The sequence below is a fragment of the Amphibalanus amphitrite genome, unplaced genomic scaffold (assembly GCF_019059575.1).
Source record: "Amphibalanus amphitrite isolate SeventyFive unplaced genomic scaffold, NRLGWU_Aamphi_draft 000775F_arrow, whole genome shotgun sequence".
Classification (NCBI taxonomy): domain Eukaryota; kingdom Metazoa; phylum Arthropoda; class Thecostraca; order Balanomorpha; family Balanidae; genus Amphibalanus; species Amphibalanus amphitrite.
This window is the reverse complement of record NW_024882269.1, coordinates 318,551-334,600: the sequence shown is the minus strand read 5'-3', so window position 1 is coordinate 334,600 and position 16,050 is coordinate 318,551. Positions and strand designations below refer to the sequence as shown.

Below are 16,050 nucleotides of genomic sequence, written 5' to 3'. Positions count from 1 at the left end.
GCTTACTTTTACCGACATTGTGTTTCTCTCGTCAAGACACATCGAATGAACTATACCTAAAAGCCGTTTTCACGACGGGCTATCCGGCGAATGCACCTAACTTGACCAAATCTGCACCTAATCTCTTTTACAGCAAACATCTTTATTTTATGGATTTATTTCGGTGTTTTAACCCGCGCCCTGATGGGGTCTGCCGAGCAACGCGGTCTGATGGGGGGGGGGCATTTTGCACCCCTAAGATCTCGGAACCACGCAACATAGCGACAAGCGGTAAACGGCGTTGGATAGTCCCAACGGGGAACTACCTTGTGACCCAATTTCATTGAACTCAGTCAAACCGATGACGTCACAGGTCAGGTCAAAGGTCGAATTTTCACCGTTTATAGGCATTTCAAGAAATGCGTTGTAAAATCGAGTAAAATGCATTTTATTGAAAATCATCGATGGGGAAATGTTCTTCAAACACATATTTTGCTATTTGATGTCACTGATACCAGGTCAGGTCACAGAGATCAGGTCACCTGGGGGGTCACAATATGAAAGTGTCGTGTGATACATGTTTTATGGTCCATTTTACATGACAAATGCGATTATGTGGGTCAGACAGACTTTTGGGATAGCTTAGGTCACGTTTTGGTCAAGGTTATGTCAAGGTCAGGTCAAGGTCAGGTCAAATCAGGTCAAATTTCAAAGTTGATATTTTGGCATAAAATGGGTATCGATGCGATGCAGCTCGTCACGGGGAGTTCAATGGCGGTCTCCGTTTTGCGCTACGGGGTCTAGAATTGCTAAAAATTGAGTTCAAAAATTTGACGTCATCAATTTTCAACAGTTTTTTTCGCTATAACTTGGCCGAAAAAAGAGGTATCGATCTAAAATTTGGTATGTATATCGAAAAGTGCAGGGACTATTACATATATTCCGGTTTTTTCGAAATTCGGAAAAAAATTGGAAATTTTTTGAGTTTTTCTAAAAAAAAATCATTTTTATTATTTTTGGGGGTCAAATCCCAAAACTTCGAAAATCCGAGATAGCAGTTTTGTAGCGCCGTCTTTTTTCTACACAACCACATAAAGAACTTTAAAATTGCTTGTTAACTGTAGAATTGGTGAGCGTTTCAAGATGTCATGTTTTTTTTTTTTTGCTCATTTTTACTCGAACATAACCTCAGTTTGACCTCAATAACTCCTGACCTGAGGTGACCTGTGACTTGAAATTTTGTGTAAAGGTGTCAAATTGATGCCCGGTAAGGTACATACCCAAAATTTGGCGGCGCAGGGGGGGGGGGGGGGCAAAATGCCCCCCCCCATCAGGGCACGGGTTAAAGGAAATAGTTCACTTTCACGAAATTATTTTTTTTGCAACGGATTTATGATTTTTTATGTTCAAAATAATCAGCAAAGAAAATAAAACCTTTTTATAACAAAATATTATTTTCTATATTTTGATATAGGAAGAACTTTTCAGTTTCTGTAAGGCACACGCGATCCAGTATGAAAAGAGCATGGGTCCCGAAAATTCTTCAGAAACAGAGAAATTATCGCAGCCACCGGCATTTGGGCGATCTGCTCGATCTGATAATGTTCCCCTGAATGTCCTAATTGATCAGTACGAGAATTTCTCTAGAGTTCTCGTAGATAATTTCTCTAGTTTCTGAAGAATTTTCGGGACCCATGCTCTTTTCATACTGGATGGAAATATATGCAAGGCACACATCCTCAACGCAAGACACCTTTTTCGGGACGAGAAATAGAATATCTTTGCCTAGGGTGATCGTTGGGCTGTAAAAGCTCCTGATTTATGCTCGTCTCAGCCCAAGCTACGGAACTGCTATTCCAGTTCAAAACCCATGTTAAAAAGTGAACTATTTCCTTTAATCGATGATACTCTATGATTACATGATAAAGCGTAAATATAGGCAGTTAGTGCAACCCTATAGCTGATAGCTATTAGCTACTAAAAGACACGCTGAACCTAATTTGACCAAATCTGCACCTAATCTGCACCAAATGTGCACCAAATGTGTACTTTGTTAAAGCTAAGGATCTTTATTGTGTCTATATAACTATACAAGGAACAAAATATACGATCTCTCTAGAGACACATAGTTAGTCATTTACGAGTGGCGAGACCCCACAATCGTGGTGGCTAATTCATGTTTTATTACATGGCTCGTATGTTAAAGGTAGTGTGCCAGCTTTCCTGGACCGTATGGAGTTAATGGCCCAGATAAGGAGAACCGGATTTTTAGAACTTATCCATACCTTCAAAAGTCATGGAAACGTCTTAAATTCTTCAAATTTTGAGTACCCCATTGTGAAATTCGCCCCGACGGGTTGTCGGTCGTACCCCAACCACATTTCACACCACTATGAACAATAAATGCACACACTGAAATCGCTATTACCGATATGCTCATCCAATCAAGTTTCGATAAACCCGTTCATCATCATCTCCTGCGGTTTCGAACACGCCTGTTAGGTGGTGCGGTAGACCGCGCCCAAAGCCAGGGCCCCGGTAACGTGAGGTAGCCGAGTCGGGGCAGCGTGCGCTGACCCAAGCCGGGGCCGCGCGTCCTCCCGGTGTCATGTGATAGCCCGGGGCTGCCCGCGGGGATGCGGTAGACCGCGCCCAAAGCTGCGGCCCCGGCTTCGGTCAGCGCACGCTGCCCCGACTCGGCTACCTCACGTTACCGGGGCCCTGGCTTTGGGCGTGGCTTCTGCTCATACTTTGTGGTGACTGGTGCGGTGGTAGTGCGTCGGGCCGCGCGCTCTGACTTCGGCCAAGAAAAAATGCGTCAGCTGATCATTGTCATTTCTGCCACTTGCGTGTGGTGAAATGGGGTCATAACTTAAGAGACGGCTTTTTAATATCAATTATTTTACATAAAATCATATTTCAAACCATAAATAATGTTCGACAGCCAAATAAAAGAAACAATACCAATACAGGCTTACAGTTTAAGGCTCGACATTGTGTTGTCTACGATAAGACAGCTGATAACTCATTCCCGTACGTCGTAACTCTATAATGACCTTTGTTTATTGTCACATGTGCGCCGCATTCGCGATTGTTGCCGACGCCTGTTTGCAGGTCAGCCCACTACAGTTGTTATACATATCATAAAACCGATAAACTTTTAGGCAAAAAAGGCACTATTCCAGGCCCATTTTTTTATTTTCTTTGCGATATTAGGTAAAAACAGAAGCTTCTTAGTTCTTATCCTAGGAAAAATAAAATAGAAATGTTTCAAAGGTGGCACACTACCTTTAAAGGGATTTCCATTAAAGGGATTTCCAACATTTCCCACCTTCTAAAATGTTGTTAAAACCAGTTAAATTGTGCCCGACTTTATAGATTGGATGACCAGGAACACGGTTCTGGCATTTATTTTTCATTAAACATCTTAGGCTTCCCATATTCCAAACACAAACTTTCAAATATGTGACGTCACAGCCCAAAATTACCTTCTTCCCCAGGCCACACTACTGTCATAAAGCTGATTCTTTTTACTCTGTTGGCACCACAACAAAGTTCAGACCAAGTTTTAAGCGATTTTTCAACGAACAACCCCATTTAAATCAGAATGACTAAACGAGGTGACGTCACACTAACGGTCGCTCCATGTTGAAGATAGGGCCTTGTACAAGGCCCATTTTCAAATGAAGGGAACGAATTTCTTCAACACCAAGAGGCCGCGGGGGTTGCAACCTAGATAGATAGTGGTTTCTGAACCTCGCCGCAAACTTGGCTATCTCAACTCAAACCCCATGTTAAAGGTGGGATAGTCCCTTTAACTGTGTGTCTAATAATTTTGACCGTTGACCGCAATTTTCATATTTGATTTTATTCTGCGGGATTTCATAATTTTGTTTATGTCACCATGACAACGGGCAATAGTAATTCGCACGTCTTTGAATCCTTTTTCAATTTTATCCTGAATGACGACATAGGTATTAACGATACTTAACGATATTAACTATACTTATTAGCGAGTTGGGGTGGGCCATGTAACAAAATGATTACCTTATGGGCCAAGGGGTAGGGGCAATAAGTAAAAATATTGCCCTCTGTGACGCCACTGTAGCCCTCGGGCGAATAACTCAACGAGCGTTATTGCCCTCGGCTACGCCACAAGGAAATAGAGCATGTTTTGGTCTTCAACCTCGGGCTACAGCGACGTTACTTCGGGCAATCATTTTTACTAATGCTCGCTACCCCATACAGTATTCATATGCTGGTGCTTGTTTGAATAATCACCTTCAACGAACTAGCAGTTCTTTCCAGTGGCGTAACTTACTGACTTTGACGTTTTCACGTGCAATTTATCACAATTTCTTAGAAGGAATTCGCTAAGTCATCGGACCAGAGAGGGAGCCTGGAGCCATCTTAGCACAACAGTCTGCATCCATAGAGCTAGGGAAAATGGCATTATTTCTATAAAAATAAAACAGACTCAGCAAGTTAACACGCGCTCCACTGGGGTCTGCGTATAACGCGCACTACGGGGGGGGGCTCTTCAGTCTTCATAGCCTCCCCCCTCCTACCTCCGAAACTAATGGGCCTCTCGTCAAAATTCAAGCGGCGTCTGATAGCCCCGGAAATACTGCCGCGTTAAGCCTAATTTCATTGACCTCGAGGTCACCGATGACGTCACATGTCAGGTCTTAGCAAAAATTGTTAATGTTTGGCCTGTTCACATTTTGGGCTCTGGCCACCGGCTTACAAGTCAGATCAGGCTCATGTTTGGTTTACACACTCGTGAACAGATGCTTTAGATACCCTGCAAGGGAACCAAACTTGTACTTTGATTTTCAGGTCAGGGTTTGGTCATCACAGGTCACAGGAATCTTATATCATGCATCGGTCACGTGACATATGTTTTATGGTCTATTTAGGCCATATATTTCGAATTCGATGTCGTTTTTGTCATTCGAGGTCATTGTGAGTTGAATTTAGCTTAGGTCAGGCCACTTTCAGGTCAAAAAGGTCAAATTTTAAAGTTAAAATTGTTTAACAATAAAGGTGTCTGTCGGATATAGTTTCAGCTGAGGAACACGACGGTGCTATTTATGTTGGTGTACGATGTCAAATGCGTACTGAAAAAAAAAAACTGAAAAATTTATCATTGTGAATTTTTGCTATAATGCGTACCTATAACTTAACCATTTTTGAAGATATATCGCTTAAACTTACAAGAGTAAGTCATAAGCATTTGTTCTATCACATGCTATCCGTTTTTCGAAAATTAATTATTTTAAGATAAAAATGTACCTAAATTTTGAATATTAATCTTGATAATTTTCAAAATTTTCACAATTTTGAAAATTCAAGCTAACCGTATGATAGCGCAGTCTATTTTGAGTCCTCTCATGCAACGAAATTGAATCTAGCTTAAAAACTGAGCTCTTGGGAGCGATTGCCGTGGTTCAATGTTTTGCGTCGAAATCGGCTGAACAAGACGTCACTCTGACGTCATTTCCGGCCGACCTGTGGTAGCTAAGAAATTCATAGTTTGACACAAGGTGTCAAGTTGATGCAGCAGAAGGTACTGAAAGTTTGGCGTCGATACGTCAAGCAGTTTGGATGTTATTGCAGAAAAACGGGAGGGGGCTATGATAACCCCCCCCCCCAGTGGGGCGCGAGTTAACCATCGCCAGCCCTATCGGTTTTCAACATACGCCACAGCCGAGGGGATGGGCCGAGGGGATGGGTAGGAGTGAATACGAGTATCAATATTACTAATATCGAGTACGATACCGCCTCCCCCTTCGCCATTTCGCCCCTAATTGAGCTAGAGCCTTGGGCAAAAAAAAATCGAGTGCGCCGTTACAAGACGCTGCAACTGGCGACTGGTACACGATATAAGGTCTCATATCAACTGTGACCTTTGAGGTCAGGTTAAGTGCTCTGAGGCACATGTACGGTTGTCGGTAAATAACGTCGCCAAAATTTCTCATAGAACCGCAATTTAGGCACTATCGTGTTTCTTCAAGTTCATGCGCTTCAAATGACATAATTTTTGTTTTAGTGAGGTCACCCCGCGCCCCGTAGGGGGGGGGGGGCGAAACGCCCCCCCTGTCCTTTTCCGTCGATATCTCCTAAACGGCTGGAGATATCGCCCCAAACTTTCAGGACCCCTCCGGGCATCAGTTTTACACATTGTGACCAAAAATTTTTCCAGAGGCTATGATAGGTTGCCCACAAATGACGTCAGAATGACGTCATGTTCTGCCATTTTCGACCGAAAAAAGACCTTCGCGAGAAGAGCTGTTAGGCCTACAGCTTTGAAGATACCTACAGAAAAATGATCAGACAAAAAGGTGTAAAATTGACAGGGCTACAAAACTGCTATCTCGGATTTTTGAAATTTTCGAGTTGTGACCCCCAAAAATCAAACAAGCAATTTTTTGGATATATTAGCCAAAAAATCCAAAAAGTTTTTTTGAGTTTCGTAAAAACCGGAATATATGTGATAGTATCTACCGTCTTCTATCCACATACCAAATTTCAGATCGATATCTCGTTTTTTTGGCCAAGATATAGCGAAAAAACTGTTCAAAAATGATGACGTCAAATTTTCAAACTCAATTTTTGGCAATTCTAGACCCCGTATGGCAAAACAAAGACCACCATTGAACTCCGCGTGACGAGCTGCATCGAATCGATACCCATTTTATGCAAAAATGTCAACTTTAAAATTTGACCTAATTTGACCTGACCTTGACCTGACCTTCACCAAAACGTGACCTGGGCTGGCCCCAAAGGCTGCCTGACCCACATAATCGCATTTGTCATGTAAAATGGACCATAAGACATGTATCACACGACACTTTCATATTGTGACCCCCGGTCACCTGACCTCGCTGTGACCTGACCTGGTATCAGTGACCTCAGATAGCGAAGTATGTGTTTGACGAACAATGCACTATCGATGGTTTTCAATAAATTACCAATTTACTCGATTTCACAACACATTTCTTGAAATGCCTGTGAACGGTGAAAATCCGATCTTTGACCTGACCTGTGACGTCATCGGTTTGACCTAGGTCAATGAAATTTGGTCACAAGGTAGTTCCCTGGTGGGGCTATCGAACGCCGTTTGAATTTTGAAAATTGGCCGGTAAATTTCCGAGATCTTAGGGGTGGGGGGCCGAAACGCCCGCCCCCCCCCCCCCCCCCCAACGGGTGGTAGTGTCCGCCGGTAGCCCTAACGGGGCGCGGGTTAAGATGTCAACCTCAGGTCAAGGTTAGGTCAGAACTGGTCATGTCATGAAGCTGGTCGAAGGACGTCATATTGCATATGTATAAATCAATTTGGCAGGTCTTCCCGGGTTCATTCGGTGCCTTCCCAGCCAGCAATTTGGTCTGGCTCAAGTCCGTTTTGTCCCGGCAACTCCGACCTGCCAGATTAGGGTCGGTGTAAATGGAAGGCCGTCTGAACAGGGATTTGGGCGGGTATGGCTCTATTCCGACTACCCAGTCTCTGCCGTAGAGTTGGCATGGTTTTGGAACGCCAAGTCCGAATCAAGTCCGTCTGCCCGCCACGGCTTGTTACGGCCAAGTCCGCCGGCTGTCTCGTAGCTGCTCTGGCTTACTGCGGCTGGAGCACGGTTGAGGTACGGCACAGCTGATGCCGCTTACGTCTGGCTGTGGTGCGGGTTAGCTCCGGTATCGTGTGTCAGCTCCAGTACAGCCCCAGATTTTGCCCGTACCTCGGCCGGAGTAAGATGTCGGAGCTAGCCAGAGTCAAACCAGAAACGGCCCACACTTATTTTGCTGGCTGGGTTCCTGACTCGCTAATTGCTCAATGTGACCGAGTTATGGACGAAAGCTCTTACGACCTTAGTGACGTCATAAATTACGTCACGCAAGGTTAACGATGCATAAATGAAACATAAGACCTGGCAAGGAGTGCATAAAATACAGTTGGTGTCAAAAGATCTGGCTTGAGCTTCAAGTGTCAGGTGTGTCAAATTTCATCTCTTTCGAAAGCGTGCTTTGAGCTATCGCGAAAAACAAGGACATGGGCAGTGGGCACCTCTTCGGCCAGCGAGGTATAAGTGGATGACTACATATTAGCGGCCCTAGATGTCAGATAAGCATCGTGTCACCCATTGTAGTTGCCGTCAGGGGAGATGTTTATAACAAGCAAAATGTATGACAGATGTATATTTTCACGTTCGCGACCACACACATCATGACAATAGTGTTTAACCCGCGCCCCACTGGGGGGGGGGCTATTTATAGCCCCCCCTCCCGTTTTTCTGCAATAACTTCCAAACCGCTTGACGGATCGACGCCAAACTTACAGTACCTTTGGCTGCATCAATTTGACACCTTGTGTCAAAATTTGAACTTCGTAGCTGCCATAGGTCGGCCGGAAATGACGTCAGAGTGACGTCATGTTCGGCCGATTTCGACGCAAAACATTGAACCACGGCAATCGCTCCCAAGAGCTCAGTTTTTAAGCTAGATCCAATTTCTTTGCATGAAAGGACTCAGAATTGACCGCGCTATCAAACTGCTATCTCGAATTTTCAAAATTTTGAAAATTTCGAAAATTTGATATAATAATATTAAAAATATGTATTTTTATATTTTTTTCAAAAAGTTTTTGACTTTTCGAAAAAACCAGAATATATGTGACAGAACGCTTGATTATGACTAACTCTAGCAAGTTTTAGCTAAATATCTTCAAAAATGGCCAAGTTATACGCATTATTGCAAAAAATTCACAATTATTAATTTTTCAAATCAATTTTTCAGTACGTATTTGACATCGTACACCAATATAAATGGCACCATCGTGTTCCTGAGCTCAAACTGCATCCAATAGACACCTTTTTTGTTGAAAAATTTTAACCTCAAAATTTGACCTTTTTTGACCTGAAAGTGACCTGACCTAAGCTAAATTCGACTCAAAATGACCTCGAATGACACAGACGACATCAAATTCGAAATCTATGGCCTAAATGGACCATAAAACATGTGTCACGTGACCGACGCATGATAAAATATTTTCGTGACCTATGATGACCTGACCTTGACCTGAAAATCAAAGTAAAAGCTTTGTACCCTCAGGGTATCTAGAGCATCTGTTTAAGAGTGTGTGTACCAAAAATGAGCCTGATCTGACTTGTAAGACGGCGGCCAGAGCCCAAAATGTGAACAAGCTAAAATACTAATAATTTTTACTTTGACCTGACCTGTGACGTCATCGGTGACCTCGAGGTCAATGAAATTAGGTTTCGCGCGACAGTTTTTCCGGGGCTATCAGACGCCGTTTGAATTTTGACGATCGGCCCAGTAGTTTCGGAGTTAGGAGGGGGGGCTATGAATAGCCCCCCCCCCCCAGTAGGGCGTGTTATACACAGACCCCAGTGGGGCGCGGGTTAAATATGATCTAATTTAGACGAAAAATAAACAGGAATTTCGAAAGACATAGACCTAGTGTCAGTGATAGCGTCCAAGCGTCAGGGTCAAGTTTGGAGCGCATGTAGCGTGAATGAACGCAAGAAAGCTTTACCTCGAAAATACCATATGGACTATATTGGTCAAACAAATATGCGATAAACTTACTTCTCAGGGCTTACTAACATACAATCAACAGGACTATCTCTATACACAGGGATGCTCAACGACCAACAACACACAGACTAGTCTAGCACACACACAGAAAAGAACTGTTATAACATCGAACATTTTCGGCAGCTATACGCAACACCTGTGTAAGATGTCTGTTGCTCTCGCCTTTGCTCATCTGAGGGATGAGCTGCTGGCTGCAGCTTTCTACAGTGTTATACATGACAAATTGCAATCTTCCTTGCACTCGTACGTAACATGCCATTCACAGCCGAATCAAAATAAATAAACGGCGATCCCGTTAACGACACATATCTACACAGAACTACCTGTCACACTTGGCAGCATTCGTAGGATTTCGCAGTTATTTCTGAGTGGCCAATAGGGGGATATATTGTATCGAGAGTACATGAACTTCCAGGCTCCACAAATCAAACTATTAAAACAGTTACATTAAAGGCGTAACTGTTTAATGTAACTGTTTTAATAGTTTGATTTGTGGAGCCTGGAAGTTCATGTACTCTAGATACAATAATTGTCCATTTATAACTACAAGGGGGATATATACTGTATAGGCTAATAGTCAACAATATGTAGGCCATGGTGTGTGCCTATATTGATCTATTTAGGCCTTCTATTGAGGTGCTACTACGACGTGTTCCTTTGATAACAGAAAATAGGCAGTGTCTGCCCCCTTACGGTATAACCTATGTAGATGCCATATAATCCGTTAGCACAAACTACATATACATTATACGTGGATACCTTTCACGCCCTCTTACCATGCCATTGGCTTTATGCATCGCACATAGCACACACACACGACATCAATCTAAAAAATAAATCTCAGTTCATTGGCTGCCCTCGAAACAGAACGATACACCATTATATCATTAACATGACACATCGATAAATGTAGGTATCAGTAGCTGTGGGGTGGCGGGGTGAGGTCCTTCCAAGCTCAGTTTACCGCCAGTCTCAGGCTGCATCGCCACCAGTATTCGCCTGGCTCCCGGCTGCGTGCTGCAGAGGCCTGCGGCTCTCGGCAGTCGGGCTAGGCGCCTCCCCGTTGATTGATTCCCCGATGCGTTGACCGTTCACTGCCGAAAGCAAGGCGCACATGAATCGCTTTCGCTGTGCAATAGAACATGGTGCCATAGTATATGGCAATACGAGGAGAGAAGGAAAAAAACTACGAGAGGAGGAAAAACTACGAGAATATGGATTTAACAGTGCATAAGAACAAGTTGATTTATTTATTTGCATCGTATAGCGCCTCCAACTCATCGCATCATAACTTCTCCACGGCCAGTTCTGTAGGCCGTTCTAATCCTTACCCCGCCGCAGAGCTCTTGTGACCAGGTTGCCAGCTCCACCGGCCTTCTTGGGCGTCTGGTTGGTGCCGTTACTGGTGCCGTTGGTGCCGTTGGTGCCGTTTGGTCGGGGAGACACGGCCGGGGCGGCCACCGATGTCTCCACTGTGTGTCCACCGTGCGCCCTCGAGGTATGTGCCGCCGAGGTGGTGGTCAGGTCGTGCTCCGTGAGACCCATACGGTTCTGGAGCAGAGTCGAGCGGTCAGCGTGACACGGGAAAATGCAGATTTGATCAATCAATGCAGCTAAATTCTACAGAAAGTACCTATGTGAAATAATTGATTTATGTTACTTGTGATAAATGTGACGCAAAAGCTAAAGAGAAGAATATCATTACAATATATGTTCGCGCTAATATAATTTTGAATGAGACAGAAAACACCACTAGTCAGCTGAAGAAATTTCACTTGAGCCCCCTTCCTTACCGTTGTCTTCCACACGAAACGTTGCGCTTCTGTTCGGTTCTTGTCATTCAGCCAGACGTGGAAAAGGAAGATAAAGAACCCTTGCAGGGAGTTCAAAATTGTGAATATGACAGAGAAAGCCAGCAGCCCTGGAAGAAAAATAATCTGTTAAAAAACGTTCAAAAATACTGTTGTTCGAAAACAAAAATGAGCAGATCATCCCACAACAGTGTGTTAAAAAGAAAGAGATGTGTTAAAAGAGCAGCCTGCATAATGCATTTATTGTTTCTGCATTGAGGGAAGGCCTTTTAGGCGCTCCCAAAGAGGCAGGACTAAGCAGTGCACTGACCGTTGGTGAAGTACAGGAATCCAAAGAGCCAGGTGGTGCCCAGGATGGCGACCAGAGAGGCCGAGCCACGGATCCAGGTGGAGGCCTGCGGCGGGGCCTTGGTGCTGCGACCCTTGGGGGCGCGTGCCGTCACTCGCAGAGCCATTACCAGAGCGCATATGTTCACCTGGAAACACACAAGAGTGTGAGGAGAAACTACCGAAGCGTGTGACTCATGCACCAACATTATTGTTTACTTTTTCTATTCTTATTTCTTATGTACTGTCCGAGAAGTGGCTTGAAATGATAAATGGATTTAAAATTGTGGCCAAGTAGAACATCAGTGACAAAAACACATGTGAACATGTAAAAATGGAATATTTGATAATCATTTAAATAGGCCATTGACGTGAATGGCCGTATCTAAAAACTTGGGAGAGTAGTGAGACAGCCAGTTTCACACTTACCAAAACGACGAAGAGGAGAGGACCGGCAAATGCCCAGATGAGTCCATTATCGGTGCTCAGCCAGCATCTGCAAAATGAGAGGCACGCTGCAGATCAATGACTCTTTGCAAGTGAACACACGAAATGATTCTGTCGGAGTGACTCACGGTATATAGATAACTGAAGCAAATTATGACAGCTATTCAATTACAGCAATTTAATTAGAACACACAAATAAGCCTTGAAGTCGACTCACGCTGTCTCGGAGCCGTAGCCTTCTCCTTTCGTGACTGACACCGATATGGTTACAATGAGTGCCGGAATGCCATAGCCGCAGGCATAAAAGTAGCGCATGTGCGACTTTCTCGAAGCAAATACCTGTGGGGAAGAACAGAAAAAAACGTTACATTTGTTTGCCGCGGTATTCACTTTCTTAACACTTCAAAAACATTCCACTATTAGGGATAATCCTCTCAATTACATATCACACTAATTTTACGTATTACCTACGTGCTACTTTACAAAACATGCGCGTTGGGTCGGCGTTAGTAATGGCGGTGGGTGTATCAGTCGACAAGTTATAGGTAGTAGGTACTCACTTTGTAAACCATCAGATAAATCTGAACTCCTTCAATGCACATCCAGGCGAACGCAGCCAGGAAAAAGAAATGCAACAGACCGGCAACGATAGCACAGCCCGTCGGGTTACCGTGGGGCTGCAAACCTACGAAACGGAGAAAATTTGTCAGAAATATGACGTCACATGCACTCAGTCATGAAAAGTACACGATTATTTGTCATCAACTTATCCGGCAACCGAGCAGAGACTTTGTATGAAAAGCTAATGCAAGAAAATGCATAAAGACGCAATGGCTGACAGAGAACTTTTGGCGTGAATCTGTAAACGTTACTTACAAGGTGAATAACGACCATCATCCAATGGACATGCCACTCGTTTTACGCCTGCCTGCCCTCCAAATCCCTTGATAACCTACCGGCGAGGAGTATAAACTCGGCGGTGAAGAGGCAGAAGCAGAGGTTGCGGTGGACCGAGGTCCGCTCGCTCCTCAGCGTCGGGATGACAGTGAAGACCAGCAGACAGATGGCCAGGCTGATGAGGCTGATGACGCAGCCGATGGTGGTGAGCCAGCTGAGCGCCAGGTCCAGAGCCTGCCGGACAATCGTTCAGAGAGTCAACGACTGACGGAATTGGATGAAAGGTTCAGGAGGTGGACAGCAGGACGAGCAACAGTGAATAGACTGACGGACAGACCGACAAAAGGGTCGCCGAAAGCATCATAACCTAACCTAACCTTCAAAATCCCACATTCATTACATTTATACGACAGAAAGATCGAGTTCGCCAGACTGGCCGAAGAACCGACAGGGGGGTCGATGGCCCGATCGACTAACATACCGACTTTAGGACTGGCGGACAAGCCAACTGGTCACCAAAAATCTCAGGAAATGTGCCTATGAGTGGTGGACAGGAGAGTCCGAGGGTCTGCGAGTAACGCACGGACTGGCTAGAAAATCAGAAACAACGTTTGAAAGGCCATTTGTTCAGGACTTTTGAAGGACGTTAACTCACCGAGCCCTCCTCAATGACGCCGTTAATATCCATCAGTGTGGCGAAACTGGTGAGATGGTTACACAGACACTCCACCGATTCGTTTGTTATTCTTCCCAAAGTGCAGCCGTCGTCAGCCCACTGGTGAAATGAGACGAATGTTTTCGGTTATATTAGTCAAACACATTTTATTTATGAAGGTCCGACAGTCAAAGTACAAAAAAATGATTAAGCTTCAGATCTTTGCAATACCAGCGACAGTTCAGTATTGTATCCCAATAAGGAAGTTTTAAGGTTACAAATACGTCACCAATGATAATAGGTAAACCAGCGCCATTATTGATTCCGTCCAGCCCAAAACATTTGCTTATTTTTAGCGAGCAGGAAGACCAACGTTTCCGACCCACCTGTTCTGTTTTCTCGTTCCAGTAGGCGCACAGGTAGTTTGAGACGTTGAAGCTGGCGGCCGAGAGGCGAGTTTTGAAGGTGAGCGTCACGTTGGAGTTTTCGAACGTTACGGAGGTGTTGCCGACGCTGGCGCTGACCACCGGCGAGTTCACGAACCGCTCGTACTGCAGGTCGGTCCGCTGACGCAACTCATCAGGGGTGCTGCAAGAAAAAAGAAAAACTCAGCTCACAAAATGGCAACATTTAGATACTCGTGTGTGTTTTGTAGGGCCTGCTGGATTGGACGCCTTCCGTACTAGTCTTGTCATGGTGATTGGCGTTTTTTTTTTTTTCAACAGTATGCCATTCAGTTACTTTGCTACACCCGAGAGACTACACAGCATAGTAAACCGGTCGTAGATGTAAGTCGACGATAATGATGGGCTGCCTATAAACATGCTCGTAAAATTTTTCTGCTAGATGACACTGATATGAACATTAAGAACATAGTAAAGGGCCGAAACAATTCCCTTGAGGCCTTTGCTCATCGTAAAACAACATAGCAGCTTGTGCTACTAAACGGTTGCTATGTAAAAACTAAACTTTAGTGCTAAAAGCACATATTTTAAAATGTCTCCTATAATATTTCAGAGCGGGTTCGGGTTTCGTGTAAAACACCGAAAGTTTTGTGTGTTTAGATATACATTTGACGTGTTATTGTTATCATGTATCCTTTCTAGAGTGTGTTATGACATTTTCAAATACGTTCCGCGTACATATCACGAGACGGAATCATTCTAAACCGATATCAAAATACATAGATATTTACAATATTTAGGTAAATTGAGAGCCGGAGCAAAAGGTGACCACAAACATCGATGATCGATCGCTATCAGCTTAGAGCTATAATAGATATATTTTCTAACCTGCACTTCTCTGCGCCAAGCAGGCAGTCCAGGTTGCCGTACTCGACGAAGACGATGGTGGTGCTGCCGCTATCGTTGAACCTACCGACCTCGTCCGGCAGCGTCACAGTGGACCCTTGCTGTGTGCGGTACTCGAGGTTACCCTTCAGCGAGCTGTACCGACCCGTGCGAAGACCTGTCAGACAGAGCAGCTGGTCACGTCGACTCCCGTTACATACTACAAGGACTGCTAAACATATTTTTGCTTACATAGGGGATTGTGATTGATTGAATGATTTGAATGCTAACTATTCCATTGATCTCTGTTACTATCACGTATCGTGCATTTGATAAACATGACAGGTGTTTTGACATTACGTAGCATCCCACCACGACATTTTATAGGTAAAGCGCAATGCCAAAAGGAGTGCAATATTTCTTGGTAAAGCGGAACAACAGGACTTAACGGCTAACGCATCTACTTCAGCTTCATCAGACATTCTACCACATCACCCAGTGGCCAGTACCCACTCATCCACCAGATCTGCGGCAGGCACTCACGGATGGTGCTCTCGCTGAAGTCCTCGTGCTGGTTGTCCAGGTAGGATGCCAGCAGGTAGGCCGACTGTTCCACGTTTCGCTGCAGGACCGTGGACGTATCGAAACGCTCAGTCTCGGACATGCCGTGCCAAGACGTCTCGCCGCTCGTCAGGCCGCCGACAAGACTGGTTACGCTACCCAGATACCTGCCAAGTTCGATGTGAATTGTGATGAACGGTCACGCTTCCTGGCGTGTCGGGATAAACGGGCTGTTTAGAGCTGTGCGGTACAGTATAACTATCAGGCGCTAGACGTGGCTGCCATCTAGTGAGAGGAATATGAAACAGCAACAGAGCACACAACGTCTCGCTCACATTTCGCACTTGTGTAGCTTTTAGCAATCTCAGAACATTTTTTTAACTGTGAATAGTCGAGTCGACACATCAAAGAAATTCAGAATTAGAATTATTAGCGCCATATCTATATCGATATTAGCTATAAATATGATGAT

The 16,050-nt window shown here is 44.4% G+C and overlaps 1 protein-coding gene across 1 annotated transcript in view; it reads right to left on the bottom strand.

Annotated features, from left to right (window-relative positions):
* Positions 1-10,529: 10,529 nt before the first annotated feature.
* Positions 10,530-16,050, bottom strand: part of LOC122365977 — a 33,698-nt gene continuing 28,177 nt past the window's right edge. The window contains exons 6-17 of the mRNA XM_043337674.1: positions 15,561-15,745; positions 15,021-15,195; positions 14,115-14,316; positions 13,729-13,848; positions 13,133-13,307; positions 12,737-12,861; positions 12,394-12,515; positions 12,159-12,225; positions 11,713-11,878; positions 11,385-11,512; positions 10,923-11,142; positions 10,530-10,685 (exon numbers count right to left, since the gene is read on the bottom strand). Coding sequence (XP_043193609.1) covers positions 10,564-10,685; positions 10,923-11,142; positions 11,385-11,512; positions 11,713-11,878; positions 12,159-12,225; positions 12,394-12,515; positions 12,737-12,861; positions 13,133-13,307; positions 13,729-13,848; positions 14,115-14,316; positions 15,021-15,195; positions 15,561-15,745 — 1,807 coding nt within the window. The 3' untranslated portion in view covers positions 10,530-10,563. The remainder of the gene's footprint in view (positions 10,686-10,922; positions 11,143-11,384; positions 11,513-11,712; positions 11,879-12,158; positions 12,226-12,393; positions 12,516-12,736; positions 12,862-13,132; positions 13,308-13,728; positions 13,849-14,114; positions 14,317-15,020; positions 15,196-15,560; positions 15,746-16,050) is intronic.